This window comes from Gouania willdenowi, chromosome 20 (genome assembly GCF_900634775.1).
Source record: "Gouania willdenowi chromosome 20, fGouWil2.1, whole genome shotgun sequence".
NCBI classification, from domain to species: domain Eukaryota; kingdom Metazoa; phylum Chordata; class Actinopteri; order Blenniiformes; family Gobiesocidae; genus Gouania; species Gouania willdenowi.
In genome coordinates this window covers 18885957-18903064 of record NC_041063.1, presented here as the reverse complement: position 1 = coordinate 18903064, position 17108 = coordinate 18885957, and the positions used below count along the sequence as shown (strand labels likewise).

At 39.0% G+C, this 17108-nt stretch overlaps 1 protein-coding gene across 1 annotated transcript; it reads left to right on the top strand.

Moving 5' to 3' along the window:
* The first annotated feature begins 1130 nt into the window (after positions 1-1130).
* LOC114454191 (neutral cholesterol ester hydrolase 1-like) lies at positions 1131-9844 on the top strand. The gene is made up of 5 exons (XM_028434459.1): positions 1131-1386; positions 7505-7727; positions 8111-8180; positions 8318-8489; positions 9071-9844. Exons 1-5 carry the CDS (start codon positions 1252-1254, stop codon positions 9689-9691), a joined length of 1221 nt encoding a protein of 406 aa, XP_028290260.1. The 5' UTR covers positions 1131-1251; the 3' UTR covers positions 9692-9844.
* The last annotated feature ends 7264 nt before the right edge of the window (positions 9845-17108 follow it).

The window sequence follows — 17108 nt, the reverse complement described above, 5'->3', positions numbered from 1 at the left end:
TGATGTGCTTCAGCACTAACCTCAAGGGAAACCCCATGGCTTGAACCTCAGAAAGGAAAACACTGAGTAAGTTATGTCACAGAACTTGCTTTAAATGCGTGGCCTCCTCTCTGATTAAGTGTTCTCAGGTGTGAGTAGTTTGGGGCTGGTGGAAAGAGCTCTGAAATTCTCACTTATAAACACAATCATTGATACTTCGATTATTGTAATTTTTTAAAAGAAAATGTTACTTTGTTTCTGAAAGGTTTAATAAGAATAATTTACATCACACAAAGCAGCATATGGGGATTTTTACCTTAAAATGGCCCATTTTATTATTATATTATAATATATAATATTTTTAAACTGTTATTTCATGTGTTTGGAATTTTATTTTATCCTTAAGACTTCAAGCTTCAGCAGAGGATCATTTATGAAAAAAAAAAAAATGTGACCCATTGATTGAAGGTTGTATTGATACAACCAACGTTTCACACATTCTTTGTTTTTAATCTAAAAAGAGCAAACTTGATATATATTCATTTATTATGTTAATTGTATCATTACATATTTGGGCTAAGAATGATCATTAAACTGATTTTTTTTTTATTTCTTTCGTATTTTGAATTTTTTTAAACATAATTTTTTCACTTAAGGAGTGAATAAATCATCACAAATTATTAACATCTCCGTGCTGTCTAGAAGCAACGTGTGCATTTTAGGATTTTCTTTTTCTTAATAACTGAATTTTTAATAGCCATTTAAAAAACTGCCCTTACACAGTTGCTGTGTTGTGTTGCCTGAAAAATCCCTGGCCCGGACCATTGGAGCCAGCAACTATAATTTAGGCCTCCATACCATGCACATCATTTCCCCCTTTATATTTTAAATATACATCAGAGAAAAGGATTGTATAAAACAACCAAAAATATATGTAAAAATTATTAAAACACACCAAAAAACGTTTTTAAAAATGCATAGGCTAAATATAAAAAGTACGAGAACTACATTATCCAGGAGCTGCATTAGCGGGTAAACTTCCCTAATATTTCAAAATAAAGCAATAACTCTTCTATCCCCGCTGAAAACAGGGACAGAGCTCTCTGTGAAATCTTATTTTGAAGAGAAGCTCGTAGCCGTCAGTGGTGGATGTGTAGACGGAGCTCAGTCTCAGGTGTACACACTGACAGTCCAACATCGTCCAAGGACGAACGGTTTCTTCTAGGTGCGCTTTCCCCGCAGGTGGGCTCCAGTCAGGTGTGGGTCCCCGCCATGAGGCTCCGTGTGGTGGGAGCCGTGCTGCTGTCAGCGGTCGCTTACTACGTCTACCTCCCGCTGCCGAGCGGCGTGTCCGAGCCGTGGAAGCTGATGCTGCTGGACGCGCTATTCCGGGGCTTCATGCAGGCGGTGAGATGCGCTGACAGCAGCCGGGGAAGGGTGTGTGTGAGTTGGGCACTCAGCTGTCAGGCCCCGGGGAGACACGGGAATATCCCCAGATAAAAAAAACAACAATTTTAAGGGGAAATTACACGTCAACACAGCAGCGACTGAAAGCTAGTATGTGTTAAATAATTAATGGAGAACTTATTAATATTTTACTGATATTCTTATTGGGGACAGGACAACATCCTTCTTATCTCATGTAAACATAAAATAGGGACTCATATTGTATAATGAACATTTTGTTACAATTAGTAGGAAAATATTAAAACCGGGATTTTGTTGTGGATTTGTATACAATATGGGCACAACTTCCTGTGTGACAGCAGGTGTACCAAATCAACATCTACTAAGTTCTAATATGTGATATAATTAATAATGACTAATGCAGTGGCCGTAGGAAGTATGTATTGCTATTGAATTGGGAGGTTAAGTAGCTTTTTCATGGATGGCCAAATGAGGTTGTGTTTGAAGGTGGGACGTCAGGGACATTTAAGTTTGTTGTGAAATGTTGTAGAGTGATAACTATTGTGTTTTCATATATTTAAATGAATAAATTGGAAAAAAGCAATGTGAGAAACACTTTGAGACTCTCACGTTTACATGGGAGCTTTAATTCCTCTTTAATTCAGAATAAAAGTTAAATCCTTTTTAAATTGACCTTGTAAACACTTAATTCCTTATGCAAATTTGATTCTGAATTAAACACACACATAAGCGCAAGGTTCACTCAAAGTGAGCAAAAAGTGAAGCCACTCCAGCGGAGTGTTGGTGCTCTGCCGGCCGGTGATCAAAGCCAGCAAAGGCTCATCTGTCCTCATCAGTCCCAGCTCTCCAGTGATTGGCTCTGGCGTGCACGTGACTGTGCTGGCTCCACTTCCGGTGGACAATTTTATGAAATAAGTAATTAAATCTAGTGTTCCACATCTTTGAACCAAGCAGCAGCCATGTTGAAAGTCTCGGGTCAATCTGACCCTGATCTGCAGAGATATTTGAGGAACACACACACACACACACACACAGACAGCGATTCCTTGCTTTATAGATAGATAAATAACATTTCACCTATAAATAACTAAACCAGTGTATGTGATGAAACATGGAGAATAGGCTATATAAACCACGTAACAAAAATACATACAAATTAAACTAAAAATAGATTGATTAGAATGAAAATGCATCAGATTTGTTGCACGTCAAAATAATATTTTAATATTATGTCACACAGTCATCATTATGATTGATAATGGTATGGATGCTCTAAGCATAATATGATAGTAATGGTGAACCATGAACTTATCTACAATACCTTATATGCTGTAAACCTTTATCTAAACTTTCAGCTTTTTCTGCTCACTGTTTACTACTTTTAACATTTCACTTTACAACAATCTCACTTGGATTGTCTCTGGGACTGTATTTAGTGATGTTAATTAGTATTAATGTTGTTGATACATATTACAGCAATTTTAGAATAATAATATAGTGTAAAAACTGAGACTTCCAAAACTGGGACTGTGAAAACCAAATGCCAATGATTGAGTGGAAACTCATCCACAACCTTTGACCTCTCCTTTAACCTGCATTTGTCATGAGGACGAGTGTGTGCTGAGGTTCACACCCACATTTCGTCAGTGCAGAACGACTGGCTCTTTCACACCCTGTTCTGGTTTTTCCTGCAGTTCCAGGTTTTGTGTTGACATCTGGGATCAAGCCTTTGATTTTTCCCATTCACACTGTAGTCTAGACCTGCACGTCTTTAAAATATAAACATTATCATAGAATTAGCGGATTTTTCTTCAGTTTATTATTTAAATGGGTGAAAGATTGTGAAAAAATAACATGACATGAACCAAAACTTATATCTCGATATTCTTCCTCAAATTGACAATATATAATATAAATCTGGATATTCTTAAAGAGATCCTTCACTGTTTTTACAAATCTGGCCTAAAACCTTTGAAATGTCCTTTCTATAGGTGGTGAAGCATTCAGGATCATTTAGCAGCTTTTTCAGTCAAAATGACAACTTGTGCTGCTGTGGGTTGCTCTAAAAATCAGTAAATGTAAAAAAAAAAAAAAAAAAAAAAAGTTGATGTAAACCTCTTTTGTTTTCCAAAATTTGATAAACAAAATCCGTGCCCCCCGAAAAAATCTGTGACCGCAGGGGACGACAGATCCAACTCTGCTGTTTCGTAGACAGCATGAAGAAGAGAAGAAGAGCTTCGTGCATGTAATTACAGACAACCAGGATCGACTGCTGCTCATTAATGACGACCCAAGTTGAATCTGTCTGCTGAAAAGAACCAGAGTTCTTGCCAGAATTGGTTGAAGGTATGGTTTAATGGTTTGAGTCCGGATTTTTCGCTCTTCTTCTCTCCTTCAGCAGAAAGATTATTCTTGGTTTAGATCTGCTGATACAAAATGCTACAGGCACATTTATTAACAAACAGCTGCACAATACTTTGGCAAGGCAAGGGAAATTTATTTGTATAGCACATTTCATACACAAGGCAACTCAATGTGCTTTACATGATAAAACATTCAACAGCTTAAAATCAATAAGAACATTTAAAATCAATTAAAATCATCAACAAACACATCATATTAACAACATGACCAAAAATCTCCCTCTCAATCATACGCAGTGGAGAAAAAAGTGTCTTTAACTTTGATTTAAAAACACTCACATTGGATGCTGACTTCAGTGTCTTTTTCTATTATAAGGGACAGCACGTGTGAGTGAGTTCTGTAGTGTGGCTTGTTTAGGGGAAGGTCTGGGTTAGGACGCACTCAGAAATCTATCTAACTGTGCTTTTCATGCTGTTTTGAGAAGAAGCGAAAGCAGGAACTCATAAAATGAGTATTTTAATACGAAATAAGATATATCGTTAGACGCAATATTGTAATTTTCTATATCGCCAAAAAATTAAAATCGATATGTCTTGAATCCCCATGTATTGCCCATCCTGAATATATATGTGTATACATTAATAATTAGGAGGGTTGCTAAAAAAATACATTTCAGTGCAGTTTTCTTTGCATTGTACAGCAGTCACAAGTGAACCTGCTGTCCTACTGCTAACACTGAACAGTGGTGACACAGTGTCACGTTAGTCATCATCTGATTCGGTCAGATGTGTGAACACAGAGTCCTACACATCATCTATGTGCATATTTTTAGATAAACACAGTCACAGATTCCCACATTCTACACTGTGTATGTAAAGGTCAGGACCGTTTACCAGCTGCTGCACTGCACATTAGCGTGGTGTTGATTTCCCCGTGGAAGTTTGTTTTGATATAAAAGAAAAAGAGTTTACATGTGTGGAGCCTCCGATTTTCCCAATTTTTGCCTCATTTCCATTAAGGATGTCCCGATCAGATCACATGATCGGAAATCGGGCCCGATCACGTGATTGGAAATCGGGCCCTATCACGTAGTTTCAGACTCGATCGGAATCGGAAGTTATCTCCCGATCAGGACTCGGATATATATGTATATTTATTATCATTATAGGGACGGGTGGTATACCGGATATAGAGATGCACCGAAATTAAAATTTGAAGCCGAAGTCGAATAAAATATAAACGCTTGGCCGAATACCGAATATCAAATGCCTTTAAGTTTTTCACTATTTTTTTAAATAGTGCATAAATTGCCAAGAATAAAATTTTAGACATGTTTTTTTAAAGAAAGTAAATGTTTATTGAATATTATGACATTTTTTTTAATAATTCCAGTAGCCTTTGCTTTTCATAAAGAGCACAACAAAGTTTTTCATTTATATTAGGCCTTCATATAAAACAAAACATGCATTCCAAAAAAAAAAAGCTAAAGTGCATTAAGTGCATTATGATGAAAAAAAAATCACTTTATAATGGTTTTGCTACTGTGATATACACTCCTTTCAGAGGGACAAAGTTGAAAAAGTTCTGTTTCCTCCCTCTCTTGTTATTCCACATTTTGAAAAAGTAAAGACAGCTTTAAACGGGCGAGTTGGATTTTGCCCACGTTGGTAGGTGACGTCACCTAACACGTCTCCTAGAATGTGAGCTCCTCCTTCTCCAACTATTTAACAGCTAAAACAACACTGCTGTTTAATATAGAATGTACTGTAGATTATACTTTATTGCCATATATGTAAATGCAAACTGCACTATTTTTCTACTGCGGACCGTGTTGGGAGTCACTGCTTGGAGCCACGGACCCATTGTTTACACACATCAGCTGTTAGCACAACGTGCTAATGCTACACTAGCCTACGCAGCGAGACCCGTCAGATGCATTAGGAAAGATAGGGATGTTTACGGATTCGTGGCTCACAGCGCTAACAACAAACTCGGTTGTGGAATTGGACGGGTTAGGGGTGACGGACTACGGAGAGCGGTAAGGAGAGAGTCTTGCTGTGTTTGTGTGTGAAAAGGAGGAGCTGTTGCTCCTGCTGCTGTGCTCCTGCAGCAATGCGCACACACTCAAAATCACTGCACGTTGTTTGACTGCGTCATTTCTAGGGATGTAACGATTCACTCAACTCCCGATACGATTCGATTCATGATACTGGGTTCACGATACAATTCTCTCACGATTTATTTTACAAAATGGGACTGTACACAAATGACTGAAAAATACTGTACTATTTTCCTTTTATTTTTCATTGTCAAAAGAATCCCTTGAATAAATAAAGGAATAATACAAATGAAGAAGAAGCCTATTAATTTTAATTCTGGTTCTATAGTAATCAATGGAAAACTGCATAATAGTTATTTTTCTTTTTAAAAGTGCAGCTGAAATATGTATTTTGTGCCTTAACAATTGGACTTTACTGTATTCACGTCAGATATTTGTTTGGACTAGCAGAGGGCGCTGGTAACCCAGTGGTCGGTTGCATGCAGAAATTCTTGCAGTGAAGAAGAGATGCTATGCGCTAGCAGACAGAGCTAATAGAAAAATGTGACTCTTACAAATATTCACGTAATGTTACAGATATTCTTTGGCTGCTAAAAGGGTAAGGAATCATTTATAAACATGTTTAAGAGTAGAAGGCGGCCAGAAAGAAAGTAAAAAAAAAAATACTGCAGTTCAATTTTCAGAGTATCGATTTTTTAACTGCCTTACGATTAATCGTTACATCCCTCGTCATTGCGTCACACGCTACTACTTTATTTCAATATTTTTTTTTTAAGCTATAGGGAGTCATTGCAAAAGAGTCAAAGGGCCACATTAGGCCCCAGAGCCATAGGTTGCAGACCCCTGCCCTCAGAGAACCACAGCTGAACATCTGGCCTGACATCATATTCCATCAGTTCTGGCCCCTCCATGCTGATTCTGATGAGCGTGTACACTCTATCGCACGTTCTTCCTTTTTATTGCTGCTCTCAATGTGAGCGCGCCCTCAGGGATCGTTATGCCTGGTTCCGTTCGTGGACCGCGCGCACTCCAAAGGAGCACATTGGTGTTTATACTCGGCACATTCACCGTTGCATTACCCGCACCCATGTTACGTGAGCGTGCACCGTCTCCTCAACCGCAGGGTGGAGAGAGAGAGAGAGCGAGAGAGAGAAGTGTACTCTGTGGGACGTGATGAGGCGCTCAGCCGCTCCGTCCAAAATAAGGTCATCCATATGCACTCGCACGGATGTGACCAGATAAAATTTTCAATCGCACACACTGTAAATATACTCGCATATGCGACCATTTTGGTTGCAGTCTCAAGCCCTGATATTGTCCCAAAACATGGATTTATTTTCCGTGTCATATTGCCATTCCTGTCTGATTTAGTTTGAATTTAACATTCATTAATACATTTAAAAAGAAAAAATCCATTCCGGTTTCGGGAAGTGAATTCTATGTTTTTCGTCCATTTTCTGTGATCAAGGAAAATCGAAGGCCCTACATGTGCATAGGGGTTGATAGAGTGATAGTGACTGAAGGAATATAAAACAGCTGCTGCACAGACTGTCAAAACCCCAGTGAAAGACGAGACGGAAACCGTTTAAAAAAAATATTTGTTTTTGTTTTTTTTTACAGCCATGAAGTCGACATCACTGCTATAGTTTGTTCGTCCGTGTTTTTTATTTCTAGGGCAACATGGCTCAGGCGCTCGGCTTCTGCCACCATGTCCACCTGCTGAACCGGATGGTGAGCTTTGTGGAGGATGTCCAGCCTCTCTCCAGCGCCGCTACGCTCGTGACAGACTCGTTGCTGGGTGGCGTCAACACACGAGTGTTTGTGCCGAAGGGCGGCAGAAAGCTGAAGAGGGGCGTGATTTATTTCCACGGTGGAGGCTGGGCACTCGGCAGTGCACGTGAGTTAATCAGTTTAACTTTAAAGTTCCAGTATTATGCTATTGTTCACCAATCTCCAATTGTTCTTAAGAACTCCAACATAATATTTGAGGTTTATTTTTCCTAACTTGGCTGTTTTCTGAGTTTTAGCCCTCTGAAAAGTCACTTTAAGAGCGCTCATAAAAACAGGCAGTTTTTTGGGCCTTCGTGCATGAGTAGGCGTAAACACATGCTGCTTCAGCACTGCTTCAGCATGTCTTTATCACAGCAGCAGTAGATCATTTACAGTCTTCCTTCTCCTCCTCTTTTGACCACAGAAATAGTCAATTTAAGACGATAGTCCATTGTTTGGTCCAACCGCTGGTGTGATGAAGATAATGTTTGGAGTTTTTCTTTTTCACAGGAATGCGATCATACGACCTCCTTTGTCGGAAAATGTCCGAGGAGCTCGACGCCGTCGTCATGTCTGTGGAGTAGGTTTGTTTATCACAGAAGACGACATAAAAATGATGTTATACAAGCTCAGTTAACTTTGTTGAATTATCGTCATGGCATTTTTTGATCGCATCAACATCGCTCTGTGTTCCCTTTTGTTCCCCTGTTGCCGTAGTTACCGTCTGGCTCCAGAGGCGGTGTTTCCGGATCAGTACGACGATGTGTTGGTGGCGGCACGGGCCTTCCTGTCGGCTGATGTGTTGCAGCGTTACGGCATCGACCCGGAGAGGACGTGCGTGTCTGGAGACAGCGCCGGGGGAAACTTGGCTGCTGCTGTGGCTCAGACGGTAGATTCATCTTATACTGTTTTTTGTTTTTTACTGCATTGTGTTTGAACTAGATTTATATTTGGCAAAGTGAAAGTTTGAATTACATTTGTTTAAGATTGTCTTTTAATTTGAAAAAGAATAATTACAAAAATATTATTATTAATATTTGATCAATTACTGGACATTTCAGGCCACCCCATTTAAACTCCAGGCAACCCCATATGGGGTCCCGACCCCAAGGTTGAAAAACACACCAATAATTGCATGTCCTTCCTTATAGTTGGTCACTAGATATCTTGATCATCATTTGGCTTGTAACACCACCAGCCGAGACATATTTCTATGCTGCAGAAGTGCGTGCTTCTGTTTGTTTGCCTTTTCTGTTTCAGGAAGTGGATTCTGTACATTTTGTCCATTTTCCGTGATAATGGAAAATCGTAGGCTCGCCACATGTGTTTTAGGATGTCTTAACAGTCACTTTGATGACCGTTTGTGTCCAATCACGCCTTTTGTTCAGCATGCAAATGAGAGAAATCAAAGTTCTCTGTCGTGGTGAATCGTGAACGCCTTCAAATCTTTGTTCATCGTCTTCTTCACAGCTCGGCTCCGACCATTCACTGAAACACAAGTTCAAAGTCCAGGCTCTGATCTACCCCGTCCTGCAGGCGTTGGACTTCAACACCGCCTCCTACCAGCAGAACCGGGTTGTGCCGATCCTCTACCGGCGCACCATGGCTCACTTCTGGCTGCTCTACCTCGGCGCCGACCTGTCCCTGGAGCCGGTGCTGCTCTCCAACAACCATAGCTCGCTGGACGAGCCGGGAATCGACGCGGGCGCTCGATCCAAACTGAGCTGGAGCGCTTTGGTTCCACCTGAGCACAGGAAGCACTTCCAGCCGGTGGTCAGACAAACGGGAACACCGGGCGTAGTGGAGGCGGTACCGGCGTTGATGGACGTGAGGGCGGCGCCCCTGCTTGCCGACGCCCAGGTTTTAACTCGGACGCCCAAAGCGTACGTGATGACGTGCGAGTTTGACGTGCTGAGAGACGATGGCATGATGTACGTGCGCCGCCTGCGGGAGTCCGGAGTGGCAGTGACCAACGATCACTACGAGGACGGTTTCCACGGCTGTATGGTGTTCGCCAACCTGCCCATGATGTCCAGCGTCGGGCGCAGAAGCATGAACGGCTACATCCGCTGGCTGGACCATAACCTTTGAAAGTGTCAGGTTTGAGCGTGTTTGTGTTGAATATGGGTGTCCCGATCCGATATTGATATCGGATATCGCTCCGTAATCAGCCAGAAAACGAATATCGGATTTTATCGGACTGCATCTAAAATCTCAGTTCCCATCATATACTGACAAAATAACTGAAGTGAACTTGAATTGTTGACTAATGTTCTCTGTTTGAGTAACATCACTTGATCAAGCCTTTTCTAACAATTCACACTACAAAATAAGTAATAAAAATATGTATGATTAGTGCTGATATTGTATCGACTCGATATCAGCATCGGCCAATACTCAAGGCTGCAATATCGGTACCGTATCGGAAGTGAAAAAGTTCTATCGGGACATCCTTAGTATTGAAGCTTTCAATTCAAGCCAAAGTCACGGAAGCTGAAATTAAGCACATTCTCTATTTATTTTTCCCAACAATTGATCTTTACATCAGTTGGACTGCTGCAAAAACACAAAAAAGTAAGCTTGTGCTAAGTGGCGAGCAGCTCTGATGTCCAACTTATCTTTTAATTCTTTGGTTCCATTTTCACCAGATTTACCCTTAAAGTGAGAGGAAACACTTAAAGGTTATCACTTCACATAATGCGCTATGCTAAGTGGCTAGCACTCACTACTGCTATTATTGATCTCCTAATTTATACATATTTTATTTATTTCATCCAAATTTAGCCACTGAAAGTGAGAGAAAATGCTAAAAGTTTCAGGTCACTGACCTTATTGCGTGGATGCTAGTTGCTAGCACCTTTAATGTAAGCCCCTCCCCAATGCTGCAACAACTTTTTTGCAATTAATTTACCTATCAAGTAAAACATTCTCTGAGTTTTCCCAAATTCTGTTACTTTCAAGTTCTACCTCTTCCTGTAAGCTCGGTTTTTCTGTTATTTGATTAATTTAATGACAAATTAAACATCCCCAAATCATACAGTATAAAGGTTTCTGTGGTTCAGAAGTCAAAAGTGTCTGCTCAAGTCTCGTGAGATTTTGTAGCGCGACATTTTGCGTTACATTTGTCTCTTTCAAACACTTACTGCACATTTACTGTATACACTTGATTAAACGTGATATTTTTCTAAAACATGAACGTAAGGGTTGCTATGATTAGTTTCCAATTCTGAAAGTTATTTCCGTGATATCTGTCTATTTTCCGTAAACGTGGAAAATTAGACATCAAAATTAGAGAAAAAGACACATGAATAAGCTTTAAGAGTTAGCGCTAGCACGTGTAGTGTACATTCTGTCTGAATTTTTACATTTCTCTGAACTTTAAAGTTGCATATTTTAAAACTTTTTACTCATAAAGTTAAAGAGAGAAAATTTTCTTTTGAACAAGCACTGAACTAGGAACATAAGTAGTTTTGTGTATTTCTTGCTGATTTGTCTGTTATTGGAGCCATTTTGTGTATTCTTTATTTCGGGCACCACACGTCTTTTTATTATTGTTATTATTATTCTCTAACCTCACATTTTAATGGTCACTTCTTAACATTTGTGAAATATGATTTGCTGCTTAGAGCGAAGCTTCTCCTCTGATGTTGAGGATTTCAGAAATCAAAGAACCGACAGCAAAAATCAAGATTGTTTCATGAAGAAGTACTGGCAAAAAGTGCATTTGCATTCATTTTTTTTCCGAAAAAGATCGTTACAAAACAAAGAATTGGAACATTTTTCTTGTTAAGGGTTCTGATTTGTTTTTTAGAGGGTGACGGGAGTTAAGAACAGGTGGTAAATGTAAGTTATTTCCATGTAAAGTTATAATCTATGCCCAAATCTAAGCTTTTTTTCAGAGGCTAGTGCTAAACGGCTAGTCCCTGTGATAACAATCCTCTGTAATTTATCTGCAATTGTGGTTTTAAATGTGTTACAAAGAAGATATTTGTAATTTTAATGAAAAAGCTACACTGGATTGTAACAAGGTATCGCTCTTTGGTTTACCTTTGTGTCGTTACTTTATGGGTATTGTTGCTTAATTCTTTAAAATTCTGATTTTCAGAAGCTCAGTTTGAGTTTGTTCTGCTGTAAAATTAGTGTGAAGTTTAAATTTATCTGCTCTTGTTGCACTGAATAACTTTTGCCTCTGGATTCAAGAGTAATAAAGAAAATAACTGATGTATTTATTTTTGCTCAGCTGGACCTAAAACTTGCACTTTAAGTGTTAAACTATCATTTTTTGATAGTGATGAAATTTGGCATTGCGTTTGTCTTTTTATTTTTATATTTAATTTTTATGTCTGTTGTCATTTTAGTGTTTTTGCCATTTTGTGCGTCTTTCTGTATTTTTTTTTCTTTGGCTTTTTTTTTTGTTATTTGATTTAATTTTGGAATTTTTTTTTTGTCTGTCATTTTGCCTGTTTTTATTGTTATTTTATGCTTCTTTCTGTCATTTTGTGCAGGTTATTTTTGTCATTTAATTTAATTTTGGAGTAATTTTGTGTGTCTTAGTTTCATTTTTTTGTGTCTGTCATTTTGTGTTTTTGTTGTTTTTTGTGTGTTTTTCATTTTGTGTATTTGCTTTAGTTGCCACATAATATTAGTCAAGGGGCCACATGTGGTCCACGGAGCACCACATGTCCACATCTGATCTGTGTGAATTTAATGCAAAACAAAATCGCTTTGTTTTCATGGTGAATGGTTTTGGGAAATAAAGTGTCGGGAGATGCACTGTTTGAACCCATTAGGTTTTTTTTTAAACCCTTCTATTATTCTCAAATATTACACATTTTACCCTTGGAGTCAATCTGACCCCAGGAATATTTGTCTCCAGAAATTTGTTGACCAAGTTTTTGTTTTTTTTTTGTTGAAAACATTTATTTACTTATTTTTTGTAACATATTTAGGCTTATTCACCATATAATCCTCTGTTTCAGACATATTCTTCTCTACGTCACTCTTACTGTGAAAGAGCTGTTCCAAAACCTCCTCGAGGAACACTAATGCGTGCAATATGTGTTCAGAACATTGAAAATTAAAATCATCATAATTTTATGCTTAATCAATTTTACCCATTAAATTAGGAAATGTCATGAAATATGAAAAAAAGGAGTATTATTTTATGAAAGATAAACATTGAATGGGGTTAAGTTGACCCCAAGGATAATAAGAGGGTTCACATAAAATAAGATTATTCCTGATCATTTTCCACTCTTTCAGAGTTGATGAAAGTGAATAAAATAGAACATCTCACTTCTACCACGAGAGGGCAGTAATTTGTCACTTAGTGTCTTAAAATGTTTCTAGCATTTAGCAGAAAAGCAGTTTAAAAATTTTTTTTTCTCTGTTTAGAACTGCTTTAGTGTAATTTATTTAGAGTGTAAGGATAAAAAGTGAGTTCAGTGTTATATTTCTGTTTATTGTTATTTATTTAGCAACAAAATCAACAATCAAGTAATCTCATGGTACTGATTAGATAAGTATTAAAGTCTTGATATAATAAGCTGTACAGCAGGGTTAGCACATTTTGATGCTTGGCACTAGACATTTAATTAAATGCACTTTGTTATACAATCATTTTGTGCTGCTGCGGTTTCGGGAGCCAACGTCACCGTTAAATAAGCCACTGGCCAAAAATTGAGAAAGAACATCAGCTTTAAAATAAATAAAAGTAAATCTGGAGCAGTTTATAGCTGATACAACACATTATCACAGAACGTAAATAATTACACACCAATATAACAAGCAACACTCATTTTACTGTATTTGTGTAAATAAAACAATAAGCAAATGAAAAAGTGCCATTTTTGTCTCTAAATTCCAAATAAATCAATCAAAAAGTGTAATTTAAAAAGAAATAATATGTATTATTAAAATTTAAGTGACAATATCAGAAATGTGTTCGGAAGTTAACTTATATGTCAGAGTTTTTGGTGCAAACAACAAGTCACAGATTGAATGAAGTAAAAACACTAATACTCGTCCCTCTACAGGACTCCACATCCCACAATGCAATGCACCAAACCTTTCCAACAACGTCAGTAGGAGAAAGTTTACATCGGAGATAAAAGAAAAATTGTAGAGAGGTAATTTAAACTTTTTACATCTGTTATCTAGATTTCAACTATATGATCTTTGATTTATTGATCAGTGAGGCCTACACTATGTATTTATGTGATAAATAATTGTTATCCCTAGCAGCTGTAATATTGAATTGAAAGGATAAGTCAGCATCAAAGGTACTGGGTGAAGAAGGATTCCATTCAAATATTTGCTCTGATCATTTGTCCCTGAGGTATTTTGGACAAAATAAAATCCCGTCTGTTCTGACTTTGAGCTTATCCAGGGTTATAAGACATAATAAACATGCAGGTTGCCTTTAAATAATTAGAATACGCTGTATTATTATGTTATTAACCTGATTAGAAAAAAAATCTGTTTCCTGTTCAGTAAACGTGAGTTTCCAACAAATGAAAGCAACTAACACTTACCACAATCATATTTTAGAAACAATGTTTAAAAGCAACAAATACAACTAAAGATATGGTTCCACTTATCTTTAATGGGTAATTTCAAAATAAATGCCAGAGTGAGGAGACTGCGCCAAATCCTAGAGAACCAACGTGTCCCAGCATGTGGACATAGTTACGGCTTTCCTTTGTGTTTTATCTCAGACGCTTGTCAAACCATCACAAGCACACTGGACTCATAGGTTCTAGACTCTGGAGGTCTTTGTTGTTGAACTTCAGCTTTTGGATCCTGGTCAGGAATCTGTTGGTCTTTACTCTTTATTTCTCATCCGATCAACAACTCTGCACAGACTGACACGGAAAAGTGATTCTGTGACAGTGTGTCAAGGCCACAGGGTCGTATGATCAAAGGGCGAGAACACATGCCTCTCCTGTGTGTGCACGTGTGTAGCCTCTGACCTGCATTAGCCTTTATCTGCTCAGATCTGCTGCACACTTGATTTAAGCACTATTACCCATCAGGACTTGATTATCCTAAACTTCTGTGTGTGCATGCTCTTGTTTTTTCTATCTTTGTGGGGACCTTGGCTGAAATACAAACTGCCTTGTTTGGACTTTTATTGGCATGGAGACAATATAATGTCAGAAACCACATAAATAACACTTTTCAGGCCTCTTCCTTTTTTTCTTTTACCTTGTCTGCCCATGCTGTCGAACGTCAACACTATACATAGTGCAGGCTTTTCACGTCTGCTATGCATGTTTTATTATTGCAATTAAATGAATACATATATTTTATTGCATAACTGTGACCATCACCAGCCCTCCCTAAGGAAGGATAAGAATAACTTTATTAAAGGTAAAATATAAAAAAGAGAGGACAGTGTTACACCTAGGTGAGGGGAGAGGAATAGGGAAGAGGGAGTCAGTGTAGGACAGTGGAAGAGGTGGGGAAGGGTTGACTATTTTAAGCTGAGAGTGCAATGTGATGCTGCATATTGTGCTTATTGTGTTGTGTATACAGTTCAGTCAGTCTGGTGACAAGTGTGGAGAAATTTAAGCGGGTGACAGCACACGTGAATAGAGGGAAGGAGTAATTGGTTGTACCTAAAACTGATATTTGGGATCAACGTATCTAATGTTAAGCCCAGTATGAGCTTATCCCACAGCCCAAGGCCAGTGCATCCACGACTGATGTCTGTGTAGGAGTCCAATGGCCGTGAACCCAGGTGCCGCCCCGGGCCCGAAAGTGCAGCAACAACGGGAGCCAAAGAGTCCCAGGGTACCCCCCCAGATGCCCCAGACCAAGAGGTGGAAACTTCCCCCACATTCACACCCGGGAAAGCCCCATCCCTCCTGCCAGTGACCACCTACCCATGCCCAGCACCCAACCCCCCAGGGGAGGGCCCAGGGAGCACCCGCCTGAGACATCAGCAGAGGGACAGAGGCCCACTCAAGGAGACCGATGGGTTACCCGAGGCCAAAACACCGCATCGACCGCCTCCAAGACCACCAGAAGACGAGGCCAGCACCCAGCCGTACCAGATGAGGAGATGTACCCCCATACCCCGCAAGACTGATGCGACACGGAGAGATCCCACCAAGTTAGTCCGCAGCCGCACCCCACAAAGGCCCACACCACACCACACCACATATATATATATATATATATATATATATACACGGAAATGCAATCTCACACAAACTCTTGCAAAAGACATACATGAAATAGAAACAAAGACAAAAACACTCACAATCTTGTGCAAAGACACAAATACACAAATGGGGGGGGAAAAACTCCCAACACAAAGACACAATCTAAAGCACAAAAAGAAATAGACTTAAACCCTGACAAACATACATAATTACATCCTGTACACACACATACACACAGATTGTGTGAGGATGAGGATTTGCACTAATGTCCATTCTTTTTGCAGCTTCAGTCGGCTGTGAGGACATGTTCTCCTGCGTCCTCATGTTGTATAATATATATATATATATATATATATATATATATATATATATATATATATATATATATATATATATATATATATATATATATATATATATATGTACAGTATACGTGGTCTCAGGTAGGAGTGTGTGTAATGTCCAGACACTTTGGATTAACGTGATTTACGAGGTGAGGGCTCTTTGTGTAACACTGTGAGAAGGTAACATGGAGATGCTGTGAACACGCAGGTCTGCATGTGTGTAACCCCGTAGAGGCCCGACTTCCTCCGTGACCCCCACCACGGTGCCACTCCTCGTTAATCAGCTGCTGCTGGATGATCATTTCTATGAAAAACAGAGACGCCGGGAGCGAAAACAAACCGGTGAGAATGTGAAAGGAAAGCCGAAGCGAGCCAGGAATTTACTAGGGAGAATGTTATCGCTGCGACTAAAGGTCATATTGTTCACTTCTTCCTGACAGGCAGTGAGGAAGACGGAGGGAGTGGGAGGTCCTTCTAAAATGAGCAGGGAGACGGTGTAAAAGGAGGACAGTGAAAGATTGGCCAGGAACAAAAAACACCCTGAGTAATGAAACTTGGAAAGGTTTTCACTCCTCTGGGATTCTTTGGATCAACTTTAAAAATGAAGAACCATGTCGTCACTGGAGGATAAATCATCTAACACATTTTATCAAACCCTGCAATGTAATTTCTAGAAATATTAATTATGGATTTATTTCCAATAAATTACTAAACAAAAGCAAACTTCCTCCAAGCTCCAAACCTCCTCTTTTCCAGATATTGTCAGGTACAGTATCTGGATCAGTGATCCTGATCATGGTACCATCATGATTCAGCCATACAGGTCCAAATTTTGGACATCCCCATTTTTTTTCAGAAAAATCAAAACAAAATGCTCAATCTGGATCCGTTCTGGATTAAACTTGGTGGGATAATTGAGTAACCATCATGACATAACTGAAATTTTATAAAGATCAGTCAATTATGAACCAAAGAGATTAATTTTCTTAATTTCGC

What these genes read in the sequence shown, in the direction of transcription:
- LOC114454191 (XM_028434459.1), top strand. Translation starts at nt 1,252, where the DNA reads ATGAGGCTCCGTGTGGTGGGAGCCGTGCTGCTGTCAGCGGTCGCTTAC. An exon ending in TCCGGGGCTTCATGCAGGCG is followed by an intron (nt 1,387 to 7,504) that starts GTGAGATGCGCT and finishes TTTTATTTCTAG; the next exon opens with GGCAACATGGCTCAGGCGCT. An exon ending in GCCGTCGTCATGTCTGTGGA is followed by an intron (nt 8,181 to 8,317) that starts GTAGGTTTGTTT and finishes CTGTTGCCGTAG; the next exon opens with TTACCGTCTGGCTCCAGAGG.